A 19,612-nucleotide genomic window follows, 5' to 3' on the forward strand; every position below is an offset into this window, starting at 1 on the left:
ATAGTCTTTTCTTTAACGTGATCATATATTTTTTACTGCGTTAGTCGATATATATATAAGTGGTTATTCTCTATCCAGCTCTACAAAAATGTAATAAACTACTTATGCCTTATTTACGTCCTATTTTCTATTTATATTACGTACAACATGTAGAAAATTTCAAATAATTTCATTGAACCGTTTGTTCGTAATCAATTCGTAAGTAAAGCCTTCTTTTCAGCGATTTACTTGAGCCTCCACTTTAAGGGCATCGATAATATTAATTTGGTATAGAAAATAGTGATTCTGCGTCGACAGATTAAATGTCGTGCGTCGTTCGTAGTCGGTTCTATTAGTCGAAGTGCAGTTCATTAAAAACGTGTTCCTTTTACGCGTTGCATTTCTCCACGTTTGGCCAGGTTGCAATGCATACCGTGATTGCATGTTCCCGCCAACTTTATCTCTCTCCTGTTTCGGTTCGACTGTAGACCAGGCGCGATCGGATAGATATCTCGTGTTGCAGGGAATGTTTCAAAATTCCGACCACTACGCTGTCTGGTTTTCTCGTTTCATCTATGATATTACCATCAACGTTGAAAATAATTACTAATTGTATAATGTGTGTGCGTTTTTCAAATATTTGAGTTGGTAAATGTCCTCATTCATTCATTCTAATTTCGTTCCGTGGCTATGACGTGTGAATACATGTTGCATATTATGGGAAAGTTAGTTTTTCTGTATCATAAGAACATTGCGTGCGAGTGTAGGAAATAAAGTGTTGAATGTATCGTTAAAGTTTGTGAAAGTTTATGTAAAGTTTGTGTAAAGTTTATGAATCGAACATTTCATTTCTGTTATCTTTAATATGTTTTTGACTGGATCGTTCAAATTTATGAAGAATCAAGGGAAATATGAATATTAAATATGCTCCTACACTACATAATAATATTACGTACTACAAATAAAGCAAAACTATTGAAAAACTTATTAAGGAATGTATTCGAGACTTGTACAAATCTAGTTAAGTTAAAGGTTAATTTCAATGAATAATATGAAAATGGTCTTGGAACGATATTTTGTTACGAATCCCATTAGTATAATGTGTGTGCGTTTTTCAGATATTTGAGTTGGTAAATGTCTTAATTAATTCATTCTAATTTCGTTCCGTGGCTAGGACGTGTGAATACATGTTGCATATTATGGGAAAGTTAGTTTTTCTGTATCATAAGAACATTGCGTGCGAGTGTAGGAAATAAAGTGTTGAATGTATCGTTGTTAAAGTTTGTGAAAGTTTATGAACCAAACATTTTATTTCTGTTATCTGTTATGCGTTTTTTACTGGATCGTTCAAATGAATCAATGAAGAATCGAGGGAGATATTAATAATTAGACTGTAGATCTTTATGCAAAATAAAATCTTCGCGAACGTGCCTACAAAAATTGAACTTAAATAGAAATTTATTTTATTCTGTAAATATTATAACACGAACTGTACTTTCAATCTTCTTTATATTCTTGCCTATTGTTTGCATTTTGTAGGTTTTTGCGCATTCAAATTTCCTATAAATGCATAAAGATCCGCAGTCTATTAATAATAAATATACCCCTACACTGTATAATAATATTCCTTACTATAAATAAAGTAAAATGATTGAAAATTTATGATTTATTCGAGTCTTGTACGAAGCCGTCTCGAGAGGTAAACTTATTACCAAAATTTACGTAATGACTATCTTTTTGACAAACAGCAATGTTAAAAATGATGTCGAAATCAAATAGGCAGTTAATTCATTTCTAATAAATGAAACTGGAGAATTTGATTAAAAAAAGGAACGTGCATGGTTGTAGAACGACGGAGTTGTACTAATAAATGGTGAACACTTCGTTAAATGAAATACAGCTTTAAAAAAGATCTGAGTTTTTGAATTGTACAAAAAAAAGCATGAACTTTTTCCGATGCTTAATGCATTCGCGAATAAAGCCTTATTTTCAGCTTTTCAGTTTTACACGAGTCTCCTCCCTTAAGAAAACACAACTTCGTGAATTTAGTAGATCGATGAATAAAACTGATTCGAGTGCTCGTCGGCGGAGAATTTAATTGCATCCAATTAAGAGAATCGGGTCGCACTTGTCCCGAAGCTCGAATACTCGAAAGAGCGAGCTATCTTAAATGTGTTTCGATGCAACGCGTAACTGTGAAAAATCAAAAGGATAAACAAAGATGTCATTGAACACCGAGAAACGAAAGTGCACGAAATCCAAAGAGATTTACTACAGAAGCTCGAATTAATGCGATCATAAATTATGCATAGTACATATCTGAAAGTGTATCTGATATTCTGTTACGGTAAAAAAATCGTTTCTTCGTTACTATACTTTCACTTAGAGGTTGCGTGTGAAAATCCTTTATGTATTTCATCTTGAGTATTTTTATTTGCGTTACATTTTAATATTTTTTTGGTTAAAAAGATAGCTCTTGCACAAAAATAATGATTTTACAAATTTGGTGTTGTACTAATAAATGGTGAACACTTCGTTAAATGAAATACAGCTTTAAAAAAGATCTGAGTTTTTGAATTGTACCAAAAAAGCATGTTCCTTTTTGTGATTGGATATTTATTTATATAGTCAATAAAAGAAAAAGGGAGGAGGAGAAAGGACCTACATCGTATGATCTGACGTTCCACCCATTACGCTAAACGTAAATTGTACTCACATGATTAAACTCAAACGGAACCCTATGAACTTTGATAATTAATATTATGATAATTGAGCTCATTGGCGCAAATTCTCTAGGAGTTATGATCTTTATTAACTGTAGAATAAACATCTGAGTCGTCACACAAATTCAGAAACCCATACATGTGATTGATTCCCTTAACCCTTTGACTGCGCGACGATTTTTGCTGGAAATTCTAAGAGACGTAGAGGTGTGAATTTAACAAAAATATCAGCTTATAGGGAATGATAAAACGGAACTTTTTTTATATTTACAGTTTATTCGTAGAACGTTTAGTTTCAGAGATAAAAATTGAAAAGTTAAAAGTCCTTTTTCCTGAAATTCAATTTTTGCAACGAACTTCTAACTTTTCAATTTTTATTTTCGAAACTAAGCGTTCTATGAATAAACAGTACATATAAAAATGTTTCGTCTCATCATCCCCTATAAGCTGATATTTTTTTTAAATTGATTAAACGATTACAAACATTTCTCTGAGCCCATTCCTCGAAGGCGTATATATACGCCTTTTGCAATCAAAGGGTTAAGAGTCACGCTTACCCTTGTGAACGTGCAGAGAGACGCATTGTATTTCCTCGAAAGAATCGTCAAAGCAGATATATTTGCGGTGCGATAGGTGTAGATAATTTGTTCCGTGGATAAGCAGATAATTGCGTTGACCTTCGCTGCGGTTGCCACCCGATTACCATCGTCGTGTCGTCACGGCAATTTAGTTTGATCAGTATGCACTCGCGACAATAGGGTTCGTCAAGACTTACGTTAGGCCGCAGAGAAACTACAGCATGCGTGCTGTTTCAAAGTACTGCGTTTATACCGCAAGTATCGTAGAAAATCGAAACAGTTTCTCATTACGATGCATTAAGCGAATATTGAAAGTTTGTTACACCGTTATTTCGTACGAGATACTTCGACAACGAACAAAAACACTAATTTAGGTGTCAGACCAAAGGTAAAATGCTCAGTACTTGAAGAACTCAAAAAATTGGACCAATACTTGAACAATTTCTTTATATATACTGGTACTGTTTGGAAATATATGTAATAATTGTATTTAAACATTAATTAATGCTTTTGTAAGTGACAGCTTTAGAAATGTTTAACTTTAAAATTGAATTTAATATAAACGATATCATAAAACATTTTATTTTCCTTGGCTGTTGATATTCAATGTTATTATTTAATTTGTTAAGAACACACTCTTCATTTGTTCGTCAAAGTTTGTGTCAACAGAAGGGAGAGGCGAGGCAAGGGTGTAAGGGCTTCCATACCTGCGAAAATTCTGATACGTCTCGCCTGGACGAGACTAATTGTACGAAACTAATTGAATGAGACGTGACATAACGTTCAATGTCACTCGAGGTCGGAAACGAAACACATAATGAGCTCTATCATATCGGAAACATGCTTCCGAAATAGCTGTGGAAAGTTAATCGTCGTTCGGGGTATTAGTTACTCTTTATTTAGTTCTTTTTCAATTGAAAAAACCGTATTAACATTGAAATTACCTTGAGAAGAGATAGAAAAGAAAGATGTCAATTTTATTTCATCAATTTCAAGTAAAAAATGCTAGAAAGTTTCTCTGTCCAGTTATATCATAAAATAAGTAAGTTAAAGAGTGCTTCAAACGACATGTTATTATATTATTATATTATATTAGGAGACGCGGTATATTTAGTTAGATTGGAATCCTAACTCTGGAAATAGTACCAACATTCGCTCCCATTCTTTCAGCTAGTTTGTCAATGTTAATAATGATTAAAAAAAAGACAGTAATACATCCAAGTCTCAAAACCATTTTCAATTTGTGTTTAAACCTTCAATACGATACAAAAATTTCAAATTTGACGGTATTACCGATAAGTTTAGATTGATCGAAACTAACCATCAGTTATCTGATGAAAGTTTATTATCTATTACTTTGAGGAAAGTTTTTATTTTTTTCAATGTGTAATTGATGTTAACATATTTTCGTGGTTAAAGTGGAGTTCCATTTACTTTTTCGAGTGAATTGAACATAACCTTGCGCATTACTAGAATATAGAATTTCGGAGCATGTGCGTGTAATCCTTACTATATGTGTATTGCCATGACTCAATTTGCTGTTCTAACCCAGCATTCTAATCAAGGGCTAATTGAATTAGCCTCCAACTACCGCGCTGTTACCGCTATTGTCACAAATTTGCATACGAAGAAATAATGTCGTTGTCTCGTGTATTACTGGTCGAAAAATTATTTTTTGTTTCATCTATTCGTACAATTCAATAAAGAATTTGTAAGGTAACACTACAAGCTTCATTTTCTTATTTTATTCGTGTATTTGTTTAATCACTTCCCCAGATTATAAATATTTTTTACGAAGAAATTGTTACTATTATATCATTGTAGTATTCCGCCTCCCATACCCAAGAATAAAGAGTAAAAAAAGAACACGAGTTGTAGGATGCGGGATTGGTCGCGTAGGAAAAGCGATTGATTGTGGATCCGAGGATCGTGAGTTCGAATCTCCGTACCTTATTTTTCGTCGAGACTTTTACATCATATATTTTCTGTACACGGTATTTCCCACTTTTCCGCCAAGATTACAAGAGCATGATCTACTACAAGTGAAAACAAGAAAAAAATGTTATACGAAGTTTGTTTATAAACGCTTTGTTACGATATTATGAGCAAATATTGAATGTGACTTCTTGTTATGGGGAACGCTAAAACTTCTCGACTTCTACTTATGGAGAACGCTAAAACAGAAGGTGTACATATAAGCAGTAAGTACAGGTGAAGAATTAACTCAATGAGTTATTAATTCAATTGGTGGCATACTGCAAAATCCTCTGGAAATTCATAATGTAATACATTCCATGTTACATCGTTATCAAGTTTGCATCAATGCAAGAAGGTGATCATTTTGAAATGATGATTTAAAAATTCTCAACGATTCTCGTACGTTAGGAAATGTCTCGTAAGTACAGGCAAAGTAAACACAATCAATCACCTTCCGTATTATTCAGCTTTAAATCTGCTGTTCCACACTATAACTGCTATTATAAACAAACTTCATATAACATTTTTTCTTCTTCTTTTCACTTGCAGATCATGCTTCTACGATCTTGCCGGAAAATTAGGAAACACCCTGCATATACGTGCAAAGTTGCCTGCTAACAAATTATTCTACTCTGATCTTTGGTAATGTTTATGCGATATTTGTCCAGTATCGAAAACTATCTAATTATTCGATAGATTCTAGCGTTAAGAAACGACATATTTATCAACAATTGTTGGCATTGTTTCGTTTGCATCAGCCTTAGCTTCATTCTCGTGTCGATGATATATAGTAATGTTTAAACACTTCCACGATTTGAATTCCAAATAAGAACATCTTGGACGTCGATATCGAAGGTTTCAATGATTCCATCGTGCCTAATACGGAGGCCACCTAATACTCTACCAATTAGCATACGCGTTGGCGGATACACGTTGAGTTAATTGTGTACGCTTCCCCTGGTGGATATTTCCCATTAACCATGGTTGTAACCTATTTTGCTTTCGAAAGAGAAATTTGAATAATTATAACGACATTTGATTACATTCTCACTTTTCAACGACTAAAGATTACATTTCACACTAGTGGCAACGTAAAACGTTGCGTGAACTTATCTGTGCATAGTTATCTGTGTATACATAATTTTATTTGAAAGTAACACGAGTAAAACTGTAACTAATGTGCCTAGGAAAGTAGCAAATAATTGTTAGTTATCTGTTGTTCACGCATTGATATTCGCAAGATATGTTGTATATACAGGGTGGTCCACCAGATGTTGCGTCGAAAAATGTTTCGCATAGAGTTGAAATGATTTTGTGTGGAGTATATGTGATGTTATTAGTTATTTTGTAGGTAGACGCGTAGAAGATTTATAGGCAAGTTAACCCATTCATTGTCAGGTGTATTTAAAGCGTTTTGCCTTGTCACCAAGATTGAATACAGATGTGTAATCTAGATTATTATTTAGATAATAAAAAGTAATATTAAATTTGTTGTTTTAAAAAGTAAATCTACGATGTTCTTTTGCGATAATTCGCGACTCAAAAGGCTATAAACTTATCCCTCGAGTAATTGCGATCAATTTGAATTACGAGACATCTTGTAGTTAATGGGTTAAAGGTGAAGTTCAATGAATAATATGAAAATGCTCTTGGAAAGATATTTTGCTACAAATCACAAGATTTTTAAAAAGATAACATTATGCTGTTTCCAGAGACGTGAAAAGAGGTAGTAGACCAAAATGGATCGTATACAACTTATTGTTAGTAATGTACCATTATACTAATTGTATAATGTGTGTGCGTTTTTCAGATATTTGAGTTGGTAAATATCTTTATTCATGTATAAACAAATGTATACACAAATACACCGTAAATTATTACTATACAACTTATGTTGCTAAATAGGGCAAAATGGATCATGTACAGTTTAGTAACGTAACATAGGACATAAAGTATCGTCTATGTATTACTTACTAATAAAACGAAATAAATTTTTGTGATAATCTAACGTAAGTATCTGTTCAACCCAGAGTTATAAATGATTGAATCTAGAGGCATAGAATTAATTTCCAATTGAATCTAGAGGCATAGAATTAATTTCTAATTGAATCTAGAGGCATAGAATTAATTTCTACGCGTAATAGATTCATTCAGATTACCAGTCGTAGTGCCGGTCAGCTGTTTCGGCATACCTGAAGCCCAACTCGAGAAGCGGTCGGTTCGACGAAAGAAAGATGGACAAAACGTCCCAAGATAGTTCCGTTAGCTCGACCAGCCGAGATGCCTGGCCGAAGTGAGAAAGGAAGGAGTCTGAACCGATACACGGTTCAGGCAACTCCTTAGGAAAGACAGCATTGCTTCACCTTTCATTCCTTACGTTTTCCGAATATTTTCTGCACTTTCTATCGTTCGCCACCGCGATACAACGGCGCGGCGTTTCGATTACAGGTGCTAGCCGAAGTAAACTATTCTTTCAATTCTATTCGAACTAACTCGAACTTTGTAGAATTTAATACAAGTACTTTTCTGAACCATTCGATATTTAATAACTGTTTGTTTTAACACTTTCGTGAATCTTAAATTCCAGGCAATTAATTTAATATGTAGGTACGATTACGGACACGGTTAACGCAAGAATTTATTAACAATCGTTGGTCATTTTAACACTTGCAGTGCCAGACGTACACCCCCGTTCATAAATACAGTTAGTGTAGAAAGTATTTGTACAACAACTAATTTAAAATAAAATTAATAAGAAAAGAAATAAGAGGTTAACATTAAAAATAATAAATTTTAATTTACGCAAATTCTAATCTAAAAATATGTAAGAATGTTGGTTAATTATTTCTTCCCCTAAAATTTACTAATAAAATAAATATATGAAGTTTTATTGTGAATTGATTCCTGTACGAATACTTATTACACTGACTATATGTGGATACTAAAGTTTCAGCTGCAATAGGCTATCTCTGAAACTATCATAGATAGAAGAAAGCTTTTTAAGAAAAACTTTCATGGTTTTCTATCTGCATATAAAATCTGACTCTAAATTTTGTAAACAAAATACTTTGAGTATAATAAAGAATTTGGTTATAACATTATTTTAAAAGCAATCACAGTTTATATAATAACTAAGAAGAACATACATTTTGTCTGAATCTATTGATGTATCGTATACTATATTTGCCTCTTACATTTTTGCGCATTAATATTATACGTACATCCTCGTTCATAAATATGTGTTTTTATGTACAATTAATATACATCGTAAATTATTACTATACAACTTTTGTTACTAAGTTTTATATTGGATGTGTATTTAACAACATTTAATAATATTAAATGTTTCGAGTGCATTATTCAATTTTATAGTGGAACTATGGGATCGTTTAGATAGAAATGTTCAGAAAGAATGTTCAGTATATAAAAAACATTTATGGCAAAATATTACAAAATAAATGGGGTAGTATTACTTCGAATACAATGAAGAAATTAACCCTTTGCGCTCGAGTGGCGCCTCTAGGGCGATATATATATAATTTTAAAGGGATTTTTTTGAACGTACAATTTCAATTTTACTTATATCAGAATACAGTTAATTATTAATTGAAATAATAATACATTGAACCATGAATGTTCGTAGATGTTTCTTTTCGAAGTAGAGCTTTTGGTTTTACAGAAATTTATTATAAAAATGGACCGGATTTGATTTTATAGAAAAATGCCTCGAGCGCAAAGGGTTAATGGTATCCAAGTTTGATAAAAGCAATTTTAACATTATCTAGTTTATCTATTATCTCTATAGTTTTTTTCATGATTATTAATGTGATATTTAAAAAAAAACTGTTAATAAAATATATTCGCTAATGCAACATAAACATAGCGAAACATAAATGATATAATTGATATTAAGAGATTCGCAACTTTTATTAGACATTTATTTCTATTAAGGAAGTGTCCACATACTTCTGAGCGGGGGTGTACTCATGAGTGTACTTGTGAAGCTAAAATTTTTTTGTTATACAATTAGAAACTCTATAATCTAACATTTGCTTTAGCATCTAGTTTTACAAGTCGATCAAAATTTACGAATCCTATCCAGACTTGTTTTTTTTTTCACCGCTGATCTTCAGAATTAATTTTTTAATTCCTTAGTGAAAATCCCTGTCACCTATGTATGGGTGATGTTATATGAAAGGTGAGATACACCTGATGAGGATTAAAAAAATATTAAATTCACAATTTAACACGCAGAAAACATTTTACAGCCTCTCGTAGACGCACGAATTTTCTTTTTCAATATTAAAGTTGACTCGAACCTTCTTTCAAATAGAACGTATTAAACTTAATTTGGCATTCGACGTATAAAGTAATATTTATGTAAATAAAATAGTCGTCGAAGAACTACTGGGAGTAAGATTCAATTATTTCTTATTGCCTGGATACTACGTAATGTAAGCCTGAGCCCATTTATTTTATGAAATAAATTATGACTATTGTTATAAATTAAATTATGACTATTGTCCGGTTAATTGACCTAAATCGAAGCATTGTCTATTCGTTTCGGTACTTTATTCGAAGAAAAAGCGATGCGTAGCCTGACTCGAAGACCGTTGCTTCGTGTTCTATTTTATTTCCTAGTGTCGAAGATACACTGTGGAGCATAACTGTAGCACCTTTCATATTTTTAAATATTTCAAAATATTGAGTAGGAATGAAAAAAGATTAATTTTACGAGAGTGAAAAGGTATAAAGGTAAAAGGTGGCCAGGCAAAGCATTCTCAGATCATCAATACCCATACTTTCTCTCTCGCAGACTTTCACATAATTTGTCAATTTAAAACTTTGACAATATTATGAGTACACTTTCATTGTATTGCGTTTTAAAATATTCCTAAGGCCATTCATCGACGCCGATACCCCTCCTCTCACAGGCTTTCAGATAATTTGTCAGTTTAAAACGCTGACAATATGAGTACATTTTCATTATTTTACATTTTAAAATAATTCTTATTCATCAAAACCTTGACCTTGCCTGGCCACGCCAAGCATTTGACTTCCAGGCCACGGACATCTAGGTAAATATCTAAACAGTCTCAGTTTGTGGTTGATACACTATTTAGCTTCTTCATTTCACCGCCAAAGTGCGGAGCAGTCAGTTTACATGAGTTGTCATTAGGGTCTGAACGTCTGCACTGTTGAACACAGCATTTTAGCTGCCCATAGTGGGAAAGCACCGAATTTGATATTATGTTACACAGTGTCACCTTGCACTTTACTGGAAAACTGGACCTTCATGTACTGGCTGCTCATTTCGATTTCACTTCTTTTTCTACTTTCTTGAATTTTTTTAGGGGGATCTTCTCTATTTTTCTATGATTACTCTTTACGTCCTCCACTTTTTCATGTAATTGGCGTAATTTTTTTACTTTTTCGAAGTATTTTATGGGGATCTCACTTCTTCTTACAAAGCTAATTTCTATAGTAAATGACTTCAAATAATAGAAAATGGGAAATCAGTTCGAATCCTTTAAGGTTTCAAAGTACGCGGAACGCATTGCAGGAAGTCTCATTGCAAGAAATTTATGAAAGAAAAAATGTAATCACTTTATCAGTAACATTTAAATGCAACAAGACTTTCTGTCATGTGTCATGGGTACTTTTGAGAAATGAAAGGATTAAGTCTGACCTCTCTTTTTCTATATTATTGTAATACAATAAATTATGTGTTACAAATAGTGGATCTCTGTTCATTTTCTCATTATTTAAATTTCTTGCAACAAAACTTTCTGCCATGCATTGTGTGTACTTTTGAAAATTCTAAGGACTGAAACTGATATTGCAATACGATTAATTGTGCGTTACAAATAGTGGATTTCTTTTTTCATTTCTCGCTTTATCTTTAACATTCGAATTTCTTGCAACAAGACTTCTGCCACGCGTTCTGCGTACTTCTGAACTTTATTCTAATACAATAAATTATGCGTTATAAATAGTTGATTTCTTTTTTTCATTTCTCACTTCATCTTTAACATTTAAATTTTTTGCAGTGAGACATCCTGCCATGTGTTCTGTATACTTTTGGAAACTTAAAGAACTGAAGCTGGTCTCTTTCCTATATCTGGCTTCAGACACATTATGTATATTGCAGATTCTACGCTTACTATAATAAAAGACAAATGTATTTTTATCTTAGTTAAGCTCTACATTAATTTGCAAGTAAAATAAGGTTTGTATGTATTATTTACAAATAAAATTAATGTCATATGAATAACGCACAATTTATTATATTACAATACCAGATTCAGTCCTTTAAGTTTTCAAAAGCGCACAGAACGCATGGCAGAAAGTCTTGTTGTAACAAACTTAAATGTTAAAAATGAAGTACTAAATGGAAAAAGGGGTCCACTATTTCTAACGCAAAATTTATTATATTACAATACCAGATTCAGTCCTTTAAGTTTTCAAAAGCGCACAGAACACAAGGCAGAAAGTCTTGTTGTAACAAACTTAAATGTTAAAAATGAAGTATGAAATGAAAAAAGAGGTCTACACTATTTCTAACCTACAATTTATTATATTATAATACCAGTTTCAGTCTTTTATATTTCCAAAGTACACACAACGCATCACAAAATGTCTTGTTGCTAGAAATTGAAATGTTAAACATGAAATGAGAAATAAAGAAAGAGATCCACTATGTGTAACGCACAATTTATTGTATTAGAATAAAATTCACAAGTATGCACAACGCGTGGCAGAAAATCTTGTTTTTTTTTTAAATTACTTTATTTAAGGTCACATCAACTACAAGGTTATTAGTGACCACGTTAATATTTACAATTCAATTACAATTTGTTCATTATTCTATATTTAGTTAATAACTCTACTAGTTTGAGGAATTCGTTTCTATTATTGAGAATCATTTGCATATTATTTAAAAGTTTGGACTCTACAAGACCGTGCTGTATTCCTTGACATTCTTCAATTAAATGCTTAACTGTGAGAGGCTCGTCACAAAAGGTGCATGATGGTGGCTGTGATTTTGTTATTTTATAACAATGAGTTAGATTTGTGTGGCCAATTCTCAATCTTGTTATTGCTACTTGCAGTCTTCTATTTGGTAGGGTCGGAGTTGTATCGCTAGTTGATTTTCGGATTTGGTGTAGCTTCGTTGGTGGCATGTTGGTCCATTCCTGGTTCCAGATTTCATTTGCTGTTTTTTTTTTATTAAATTTTTGGTTTCATTTAATGTGGGTAATATTTGGACGTATGGTTCTTCCAACGTGATGGCTTTTTTTGCAGCCTCATCTGCTCTTTCGTTGCCCACGATTCCTTGGTGTGATGGAATCCAAACAAATTCGGGTTGAACATTTTTTTCTATTTGAAGTTCTGTCAATTCGGCGTGGATATCTTGAATTATTTTTGTTGTACTTGTAAGGTCTTCCATAGCAAGTAGAACTGATTTGGAGTCGGTAAATATAACAGACAGATTCTGTTCTGAGGATTTTATGTATCGTAAGGCCTGTAAGATTGCGTACGCTTCACATGCGAAAATTGAAATTCCTTTGGGAATTTTGTAGGTCAGTTCTTGGTTGTCTGTTATTATTGCACATCCACCTTGTTCCTTGTTTATGGAACCGTCCGTGTATATGTGTTTATGATTTCTGTATTTATTGGCGATTTCACTGAATCTGGATTGATATATTATTGCAGATGTCTCTTTTTTGTTTAAGTTGCTTAATTCAAAGTTAATGTTTGGATTATTTAATTTCCATGGAGGTGTTGGTGCAGGTAGTCGTTGTGTTATTTGTGGGATCGTAAGATTCCAGTCACTTGCATATCTAGCTTGTCGGATTGAGAATGGTTTTGGAAGAGTATTCCTAGATAGATATATTTGTTGATTGTTGTGGGTTATTAGAGTTTCATAACATGGATTTCTCTGATTTGAGTATTTCGTGGCAGCGAGTGCTAATGACAATTGTCTTCTTCTGTATTCCGACGGTATTTCGCCAGTTTCTACAATAACACTCAAATTTGGTGATGTTTTGAATGCTCCTAAGGATAATCTGAGTGAGGTTGTTTGTATTGGATCTAAGATTTTTAGTAATCTTTTAGGTGCTGATCCATATATTGGTGCACCATAATCAAGTACGGGTCTTATGATTGCTTTATATGTTCGTAGTATTATTTCAGAATTTGCTCCCCATGACTTTGATGCTAGTGTCTTTATTATTTTTATTCTTTGTTGGCAATTAGCCTTCACTTTCTTAATATGCAGTTCCCAATTCAATTTTGTATCGAAGATTAATCCTAGGATTTTCTGCTGTTGTTCCATGTTTATTTGTTGGTTGTTTAAATAAAGTGAAAGTGTGATTCCTGAGTATGATGGTCTATTTATGATCATATATGAGGTTTTTTTCTCTGAAAATTTAAACCCAGAAGTTAAGGACCATTTGTATAGATTGTCTAATGCTTGTTGTGCTAGTTTCTCAGTTTGTTTTATTTTTTTTACCTGTGAACATAATAGTTAAGTCGTCTCCAAAAAGGAAGCATTTACCAGGTTTTTTAATTACTTGGATGATATCATTGATTGCTATAAGGAACAATGGTGGACTTATTACTGACCCTTGAGGTATTCCGTTCATTAATTCAACTATTTTTGATTGTTTATTGTCAATTTGTACTTTGATTTTCCGATCATATAAAATATTGTTTATAAAGGCCAAACAGTTACCATCAATTTGATTAGTTTTGAGGATGTTTAAAACTCTGTGTCTCCATGTCGTTTCAAAAGCTTTTTCAATGTCTAGTGATATCAGGATAATATGTTCTTTGTTATTTAATGCTTTACAGATATTTATTTCCAAATTTGTGAGGTGATCTAATGTAGAGCGGTATTGGCGAAATCCATTTTGTTGAGGATTAAACACATTGTTTTTTTCTAATATCCATCTTAATCGTGTGTTCACTATTTTCTCTAGTAATTTGCAAAGATTGTTAGTGAGTGATATCGGTCTATAATTTTTGGGGTTTGTCGGATCTTTACCTGGTTTGAGGATTGGAATAACAGTAGCTAGTCTCCATTTCTTTGGAAAGATTCTTTTGGTCCAAATGATATTGTACACTATTTTGAGAAAATTCAGTGCTTTTTCGGAAAGTTGTTTTAACATATTATTAGGAATGTTGTCTGGACCGGGGCTAGAGTTTTTTGTTTTGTTTAAGGAACTTTTGAGTTCGGTTAACGTGATCGGTAGATTTATTTCCGTGTTGTCGTTTCCTATTTCTAACTTTTGATTATTCTCGATCTCTGATTTGTAAATTCGAAATTCGTTAATTGAGTTGTTATCCTTCGAGTTGTTTGCGAATGTTTCTGCTAATAAATCACAGATATCTTTAGTTTCCTGTAGTATTGTTCCATTAGTATTTTTCATAAAGTCAGGTATTCTATTTATATTTATTCCACTAATTTTGTGGATTTTATTCCAGATTATTTCGGGGGGGACACTAGGGTTCAGTGATGAGATGAATTTAATCCAGGAGTCTCTTTTTGCTTGTTTAATTGTTTTCCTGGCCTCTGCTCTAAGTTTTTTAAATTCAATTTTGTTGTCTATCGTCTTATGTTTCTTAAATCTGTTGAAGGCGTGTTTTTCTTGTCTAATTGCTAGTTCGCAGTCGCTGTTCCACCATGGAACTCTTTTTTTAGATTTATTGTTTAACGAATGTGTTTTAGGTATGAATTTTCCTGCTGCTTGTATAATTAAGGTGGTCAATTTTTCTACTATATCATCTATGTCAGGATTTTCTACTACTAGTAATTGTGTGAGATGAGGGATTTCTCTATCGATTTCATTTTTGAATTTTTCCCAGTTGGCCTCGTTGAATCTCCATTTTTTTTTGTGAGGATCTTTCTCCCTGTTTTATTTCATTACTGACTATATGAATTGGATAGTGATCACTTCCATATAATTCGTCAATCACTGTCCAGGAAAATTTGTATGATATATTTGAATTTGTTAATGTCAGATCTATTGCACTTGCGGTACCTGTTGTCATATTTAGGTGTGTAGGTAGTTGATGGTTTAGTAGACACAGTTCGTTTAGTTCAATCCATTCTTTTATCGTTCTGCCTCTAGTATCAGTTCTCGTGGACCTCCACATATGGTTATGACTATTAAAATCTCCTAGAATAATGAGTGGTCGGGGTAGTTGCTTAATTAAGTTATTTAATTCGTGTAAGGTAATCTGTTTGGAGTTTGGAAGATAAATGTTACATACGGTAGTTTTTATTGGTACTTCTACGCTAACTGCTATCGCTTCTAAATCGATACCTAGGTAAATTTGTTCTGCCTTGATTCCGTTTTCAACAAATGTGGCAACTCCGCCACTAGCATGGTCAGCATTTCGATTTTTGTTGAACACTTGAAATCCCTTTAGTTTTGGGGAATGTTGATTCTTGAAGTTCGTTTCTTGTATGCATATAATTTTGGGGGATTTTTCTTTGATGAGGATTTCGAGGTTTTCTTTATGGGTATAGAACCCATTTACGTTCCATTGTATAGTATCCATTGTAAAAGTTTCTTTTTAGAATGAGTCGTTAGTTCTCTTTTTCTTTTGGTTCGTAGATGTATTTATTTAGTTGCGTTACTATCCTAGTAGTGCGATTTTTTAGTACTTTTGATGGGAGAAGGGGATTAATTTCTAGTAACATGTTGACAAGTGCTGGAATGTCTTCTGTGTAGTCTTTTACGGTGTTTATTAGATCTTTAGTTCCTTTAGTAGTTGTTAAAAAGCTCTTTAATTGGTCAGTATCAAGAGGGAAGTTGTTCGAAGTTTTACTTGTGATGTATTCTGAGATGTCCGTAAAGTTTTCTTCTCTGTCGGTGTCAGAGTCTGAGGTGCTAGAGTTAGAGATTGTAGAGATTAGTTTTTTCTTCTTTTTTACAGGTTTGGAAATTCTCCATGGTTGAGTAAAAGTAATATCGTCGATTCCCTCATGTTCCGAATGTGTGTCGTTGTAAGGCTGTGTAGTATTCTCGGTTGTTGTGGATAGGGATCGTTTGTTTGTGGTAGAGTTTATGTTTACATTTTCTTCTATCTGTTGCTCAGGGTCTATAGGTGTGTCAGTTGTTACAGTTTTACTTGGAATTTCGGAGCGTTTAGTTGCGGTTGTGTGTGTGGGTTTTGAGGAGTTTGTGTCATTGGAGTTTGAGGTGTATTTGTACTTGTAGTTGTAGTTAATGGACAATTGTTTGCTATGTGTCCTTTTTCCTTGCATATAAAACAACTTAGCGAATCGGTAGATAGGTAAATCCAGTAATTTGTATCTTCATAATTTATTTGCATAGAGTTGGGGACTTTGTTTATATCTTCTGGGTTAATACAAGTTTGGCGGCGGAAACTTAAAACATGTGGTAGTCCAACATCTGCAAGACCAGCTCTGATAAATGAGATTGAGCATGTTAGCGTTATGTTCAGTTTTTTAAGACTTTCTTCGATCATTACTTGCTGAATTACAGGACAGATATTTGATATAATGACTCTTTTATTTTGGACTATGAGCGGTCTAATTGTTAGAAATTTTTCTTGGATTTGAATCTGTTTATGATTATCTGTTAGTTGTTTCACAATTTCTTTATTAGCGACGTAGACGCATATTCGGTTGTTTGAAATTCTTGAAATGAATTTGATGTCTTTTGGTTCTATAATGGTACATAGTGCTTTCGCATAATCTCTAACTTTTATACCATCGATAGCTTCCATAAAGATTCCTTGATCTTTTTTGGGAAATTGATTTTGTTGTATTGCCTGTGCATACGTTTGTTCTGTTGGTGACGTCATTTTGGAGAAGGGTTCATTTTTCTCTTTTTCCCCTGTTCCCTGGGGACAGGGGAATGGTGAAAACTGAAGTCAGTAGAAATTGTATTCTTACCGAATTGTTCGAGCACTGGGTATAATCACAAGTAACTCGCGTACTAGAAGAATGTAAACACGGTCACTGTCGCTATAAAGCACACGTCTGTTCGCTGTGAATGCTCAATAGCGACTGGCAGAAAATCTTGTTGTAACAAATTTAAATGTTAATAAATGAAGTGGGAAAATGTACAAAGAGATCCACTATTGGTAACGCAAAATTTATTGTATTATAATTCCAGTTTCAGTCCTTTAAGTTTTCAAAAGTACGCACAATGCATGTCAGAAAGTCTTGTTGCAAGAAACCAAATGTCACAAATGCAAACTGACAGTTACAGGTTAGAAATGAACGAGCGGCATGAGTGACAGCCATATTACAATTCCGACCGACGAGCCTTGCCGACTGATTCCGAGAGTCGACGAATCGACGAATGGTCTTAGCTCCTATTGGCTAAGTGTTGACGAAAAGAATTAGAATCAGAATCAAAAGAAAAATCTACAATTTCTGACTGATTCATGACATGATATTACGATATCTCAGTTGTGCATAGACCGATTTGATTGATTTTGGTTTTATTAGAAAGCTTATATGCGATTTACATTAGAAAAATGCCTTTAGATTTAGAAAATACAGCAGGCGTGACGAGATATTAATGACAGAAGTTTCGGGTTAGGTTGGAATCGCAGTTTTACGAGTAAAAGATACGTGGTAGCGTCAGCGCCAGTGTACACTGTGGCGTATAATTTGTCATGTACTTGGCGTCGAGACGCTACTGCGTTTCTAGATAAATAGTATTCCACGTGGGTGAAACCGCGGGGCACAGCTAGTACATATAGTATAATTATAAAGTCCATGAGAGATTAAATAGAGTGCTATGAATGATTACAATTTCACTTTCTCAGCTCCTTTTTTTCAATGTTGTCATGTTGATGTATGTTTACAGTTAGTACAAACTTTGATACGTAAGCAACTAAGCAGCTGTTTATTTTCATTTGGTTACAATATTTACAATATACACTCAGTCACTCTTCGAAGCTCATTGAATGCGATTCCGTGACTCTGTCAGACTTATTTTATAGCATAGTGTTATTACAAGTATTTACAATTATTTTTGGTAACCCCTTCAGACCTGGCGTACAGAAAAGTAAAATTTCAATGAAAATTGAATAAACATATTTTATGTTTTGCCAGTTAACTGCATTTTATTAGTGAAATCGAAAGAGAAAAATCGAAAGTGAAAAATTGCCAAGTAATTGAATTTACTTCGACCTTTTTATGCATAAAAAGTGCACTGTATCTATGAATTATACTTCGATTGTTACGTGATCTTCTTTTCCCATCGGAAACGAGATGTTTCATTTGATTCGATGATACGTTTTACGAGAAAGATGCTTGTCCCGCGATAACAGAATATGGCGCTACATTTTGTTCGTTTTATCATGCACGTAACAAATGTTACATATTTGAGAAAGTAATCTATGCCTTTGTTAAAACGGTTTTCTTATCGTGTCAGATTCTGTAAAAGTAGGCGTGCTGGTTTGTGCATATAACTTTATCGGTTCGATAAGCTTTACAACGAACGAGAAGTTTTTGTTCGATAAGTATGGCGTAGCAAATAATCGCCAAATTAACGAATCCATGACATATCGTTGCTTGAAGCTTGACAAAATATAGTGGATAAAAAGTGAACCTAATCGACGTGTAAAATGTTCCATTGTGTGCTAAGTGTACTTTACTGTCTTGAACAAATTTACTTCTCCAATTTTATTTGATATATTTAATGTTCCTGATGAAAATGAAGATTTTACATTTTCAAATTCATTCTTGCAACTTTGAATATCATATTCTCGAGTAAAATAACACTTTATATTTCGTATAATAAAATATTGATGTCTTTAAATTTATTTAATATTCCTAATCAGAATGAACATTTGAAATTTTCAAGTTCATTCTTGCAACTTTAATTATCATATTCTCGAGTAAAATAACATTTTGTATTTCGTGTAACAGAAAATATCGATGTCTTTAAATGACTGCGTTCGAAATGATTTCGAAATGAAATCGAAGAGAACATTTATGTTGTTTTAGTGATTTGCATGAATTTTTTTGACAGAATCTATATAATTTAATGAAATTTTGAGAACATTTTATACATATATTCAAGTAAATATTGTAATTTTTTGGAAGTATTTCCTTGGAAAATATGGAAGATATCAGCTGCCACCCGCATTCTGCAGGTCATAGTTTTCATCTGAAATCAATAGGGATTTAAATTTACTTTAAAGACATGTCTTTCTTTTACAAGAACCTACATTCAGAGAAATATCATTGTTTAAAGTATCTTTTTATTACGAAAAACGTTGTACAAAAATGGCAAACATTATGCTCTTTCGTTTGAACACGTCTAAAAATGCAATATTCAATTTTTTAAGGAGGAATTT

The 19,612-nt window shown here is 33.0% G+C and overlaps 2 protein-coding genes across 4 annotated transcripts in view; one reads left to right on the plus strand and one right to left on the minus strand.

Annotated features, from left to right (window-relative positions):
- Positions 1 to 19,612, plus strand: part of LOC128875577 (myc box-dependent-interacting protein 1) — a 75,209-nt gene that overhangs the window by 25,594 nt on the left and 30,003 nt on the right. The gene's annotated exons all lie outside the window — the stretch shown is intronic.
- On the minus strand, positions 12,093 to 14,020 carry LOC128875576 (uncharacterized). Its single transcript, XM_054121267.1, has one exon. The coding sequence runs from the start codon at positions 13,662 to 13,664 to the stop codon at positions 12,360 to 12,362; it is 1,305 nt and encodes a 434-aa protein (XP_053977242.1). The 5' UTR covers positions 13,665 to 14,020; the 3' UTR covers positions 12,093 to 12,359.

This window comes from Hylaeus volcanicus, chromosome 4 (genome assembly GCF_026283585.1).
Source record: "Hylaeus volcanicus isolate JK05 chromosome 4, UHH_iyHylVolc1.0_haploid, whole genome shotgun sequence".
Lineage (NCBI taxonomy): Eukaryota > Metazoa > Arthropoda > Insecta > Hymenoptera > Colletidae > Hylaeus > Hylaeus volcanicus.

Coding starts and splice junctions, on each gene's coding strand:
- LOC128875576 (XM_054121267.1), bottom strand. CDS start 13,664: ATGATCATAAATAGACCATCATACTCAGGAATCACACTTTCACTTTAT.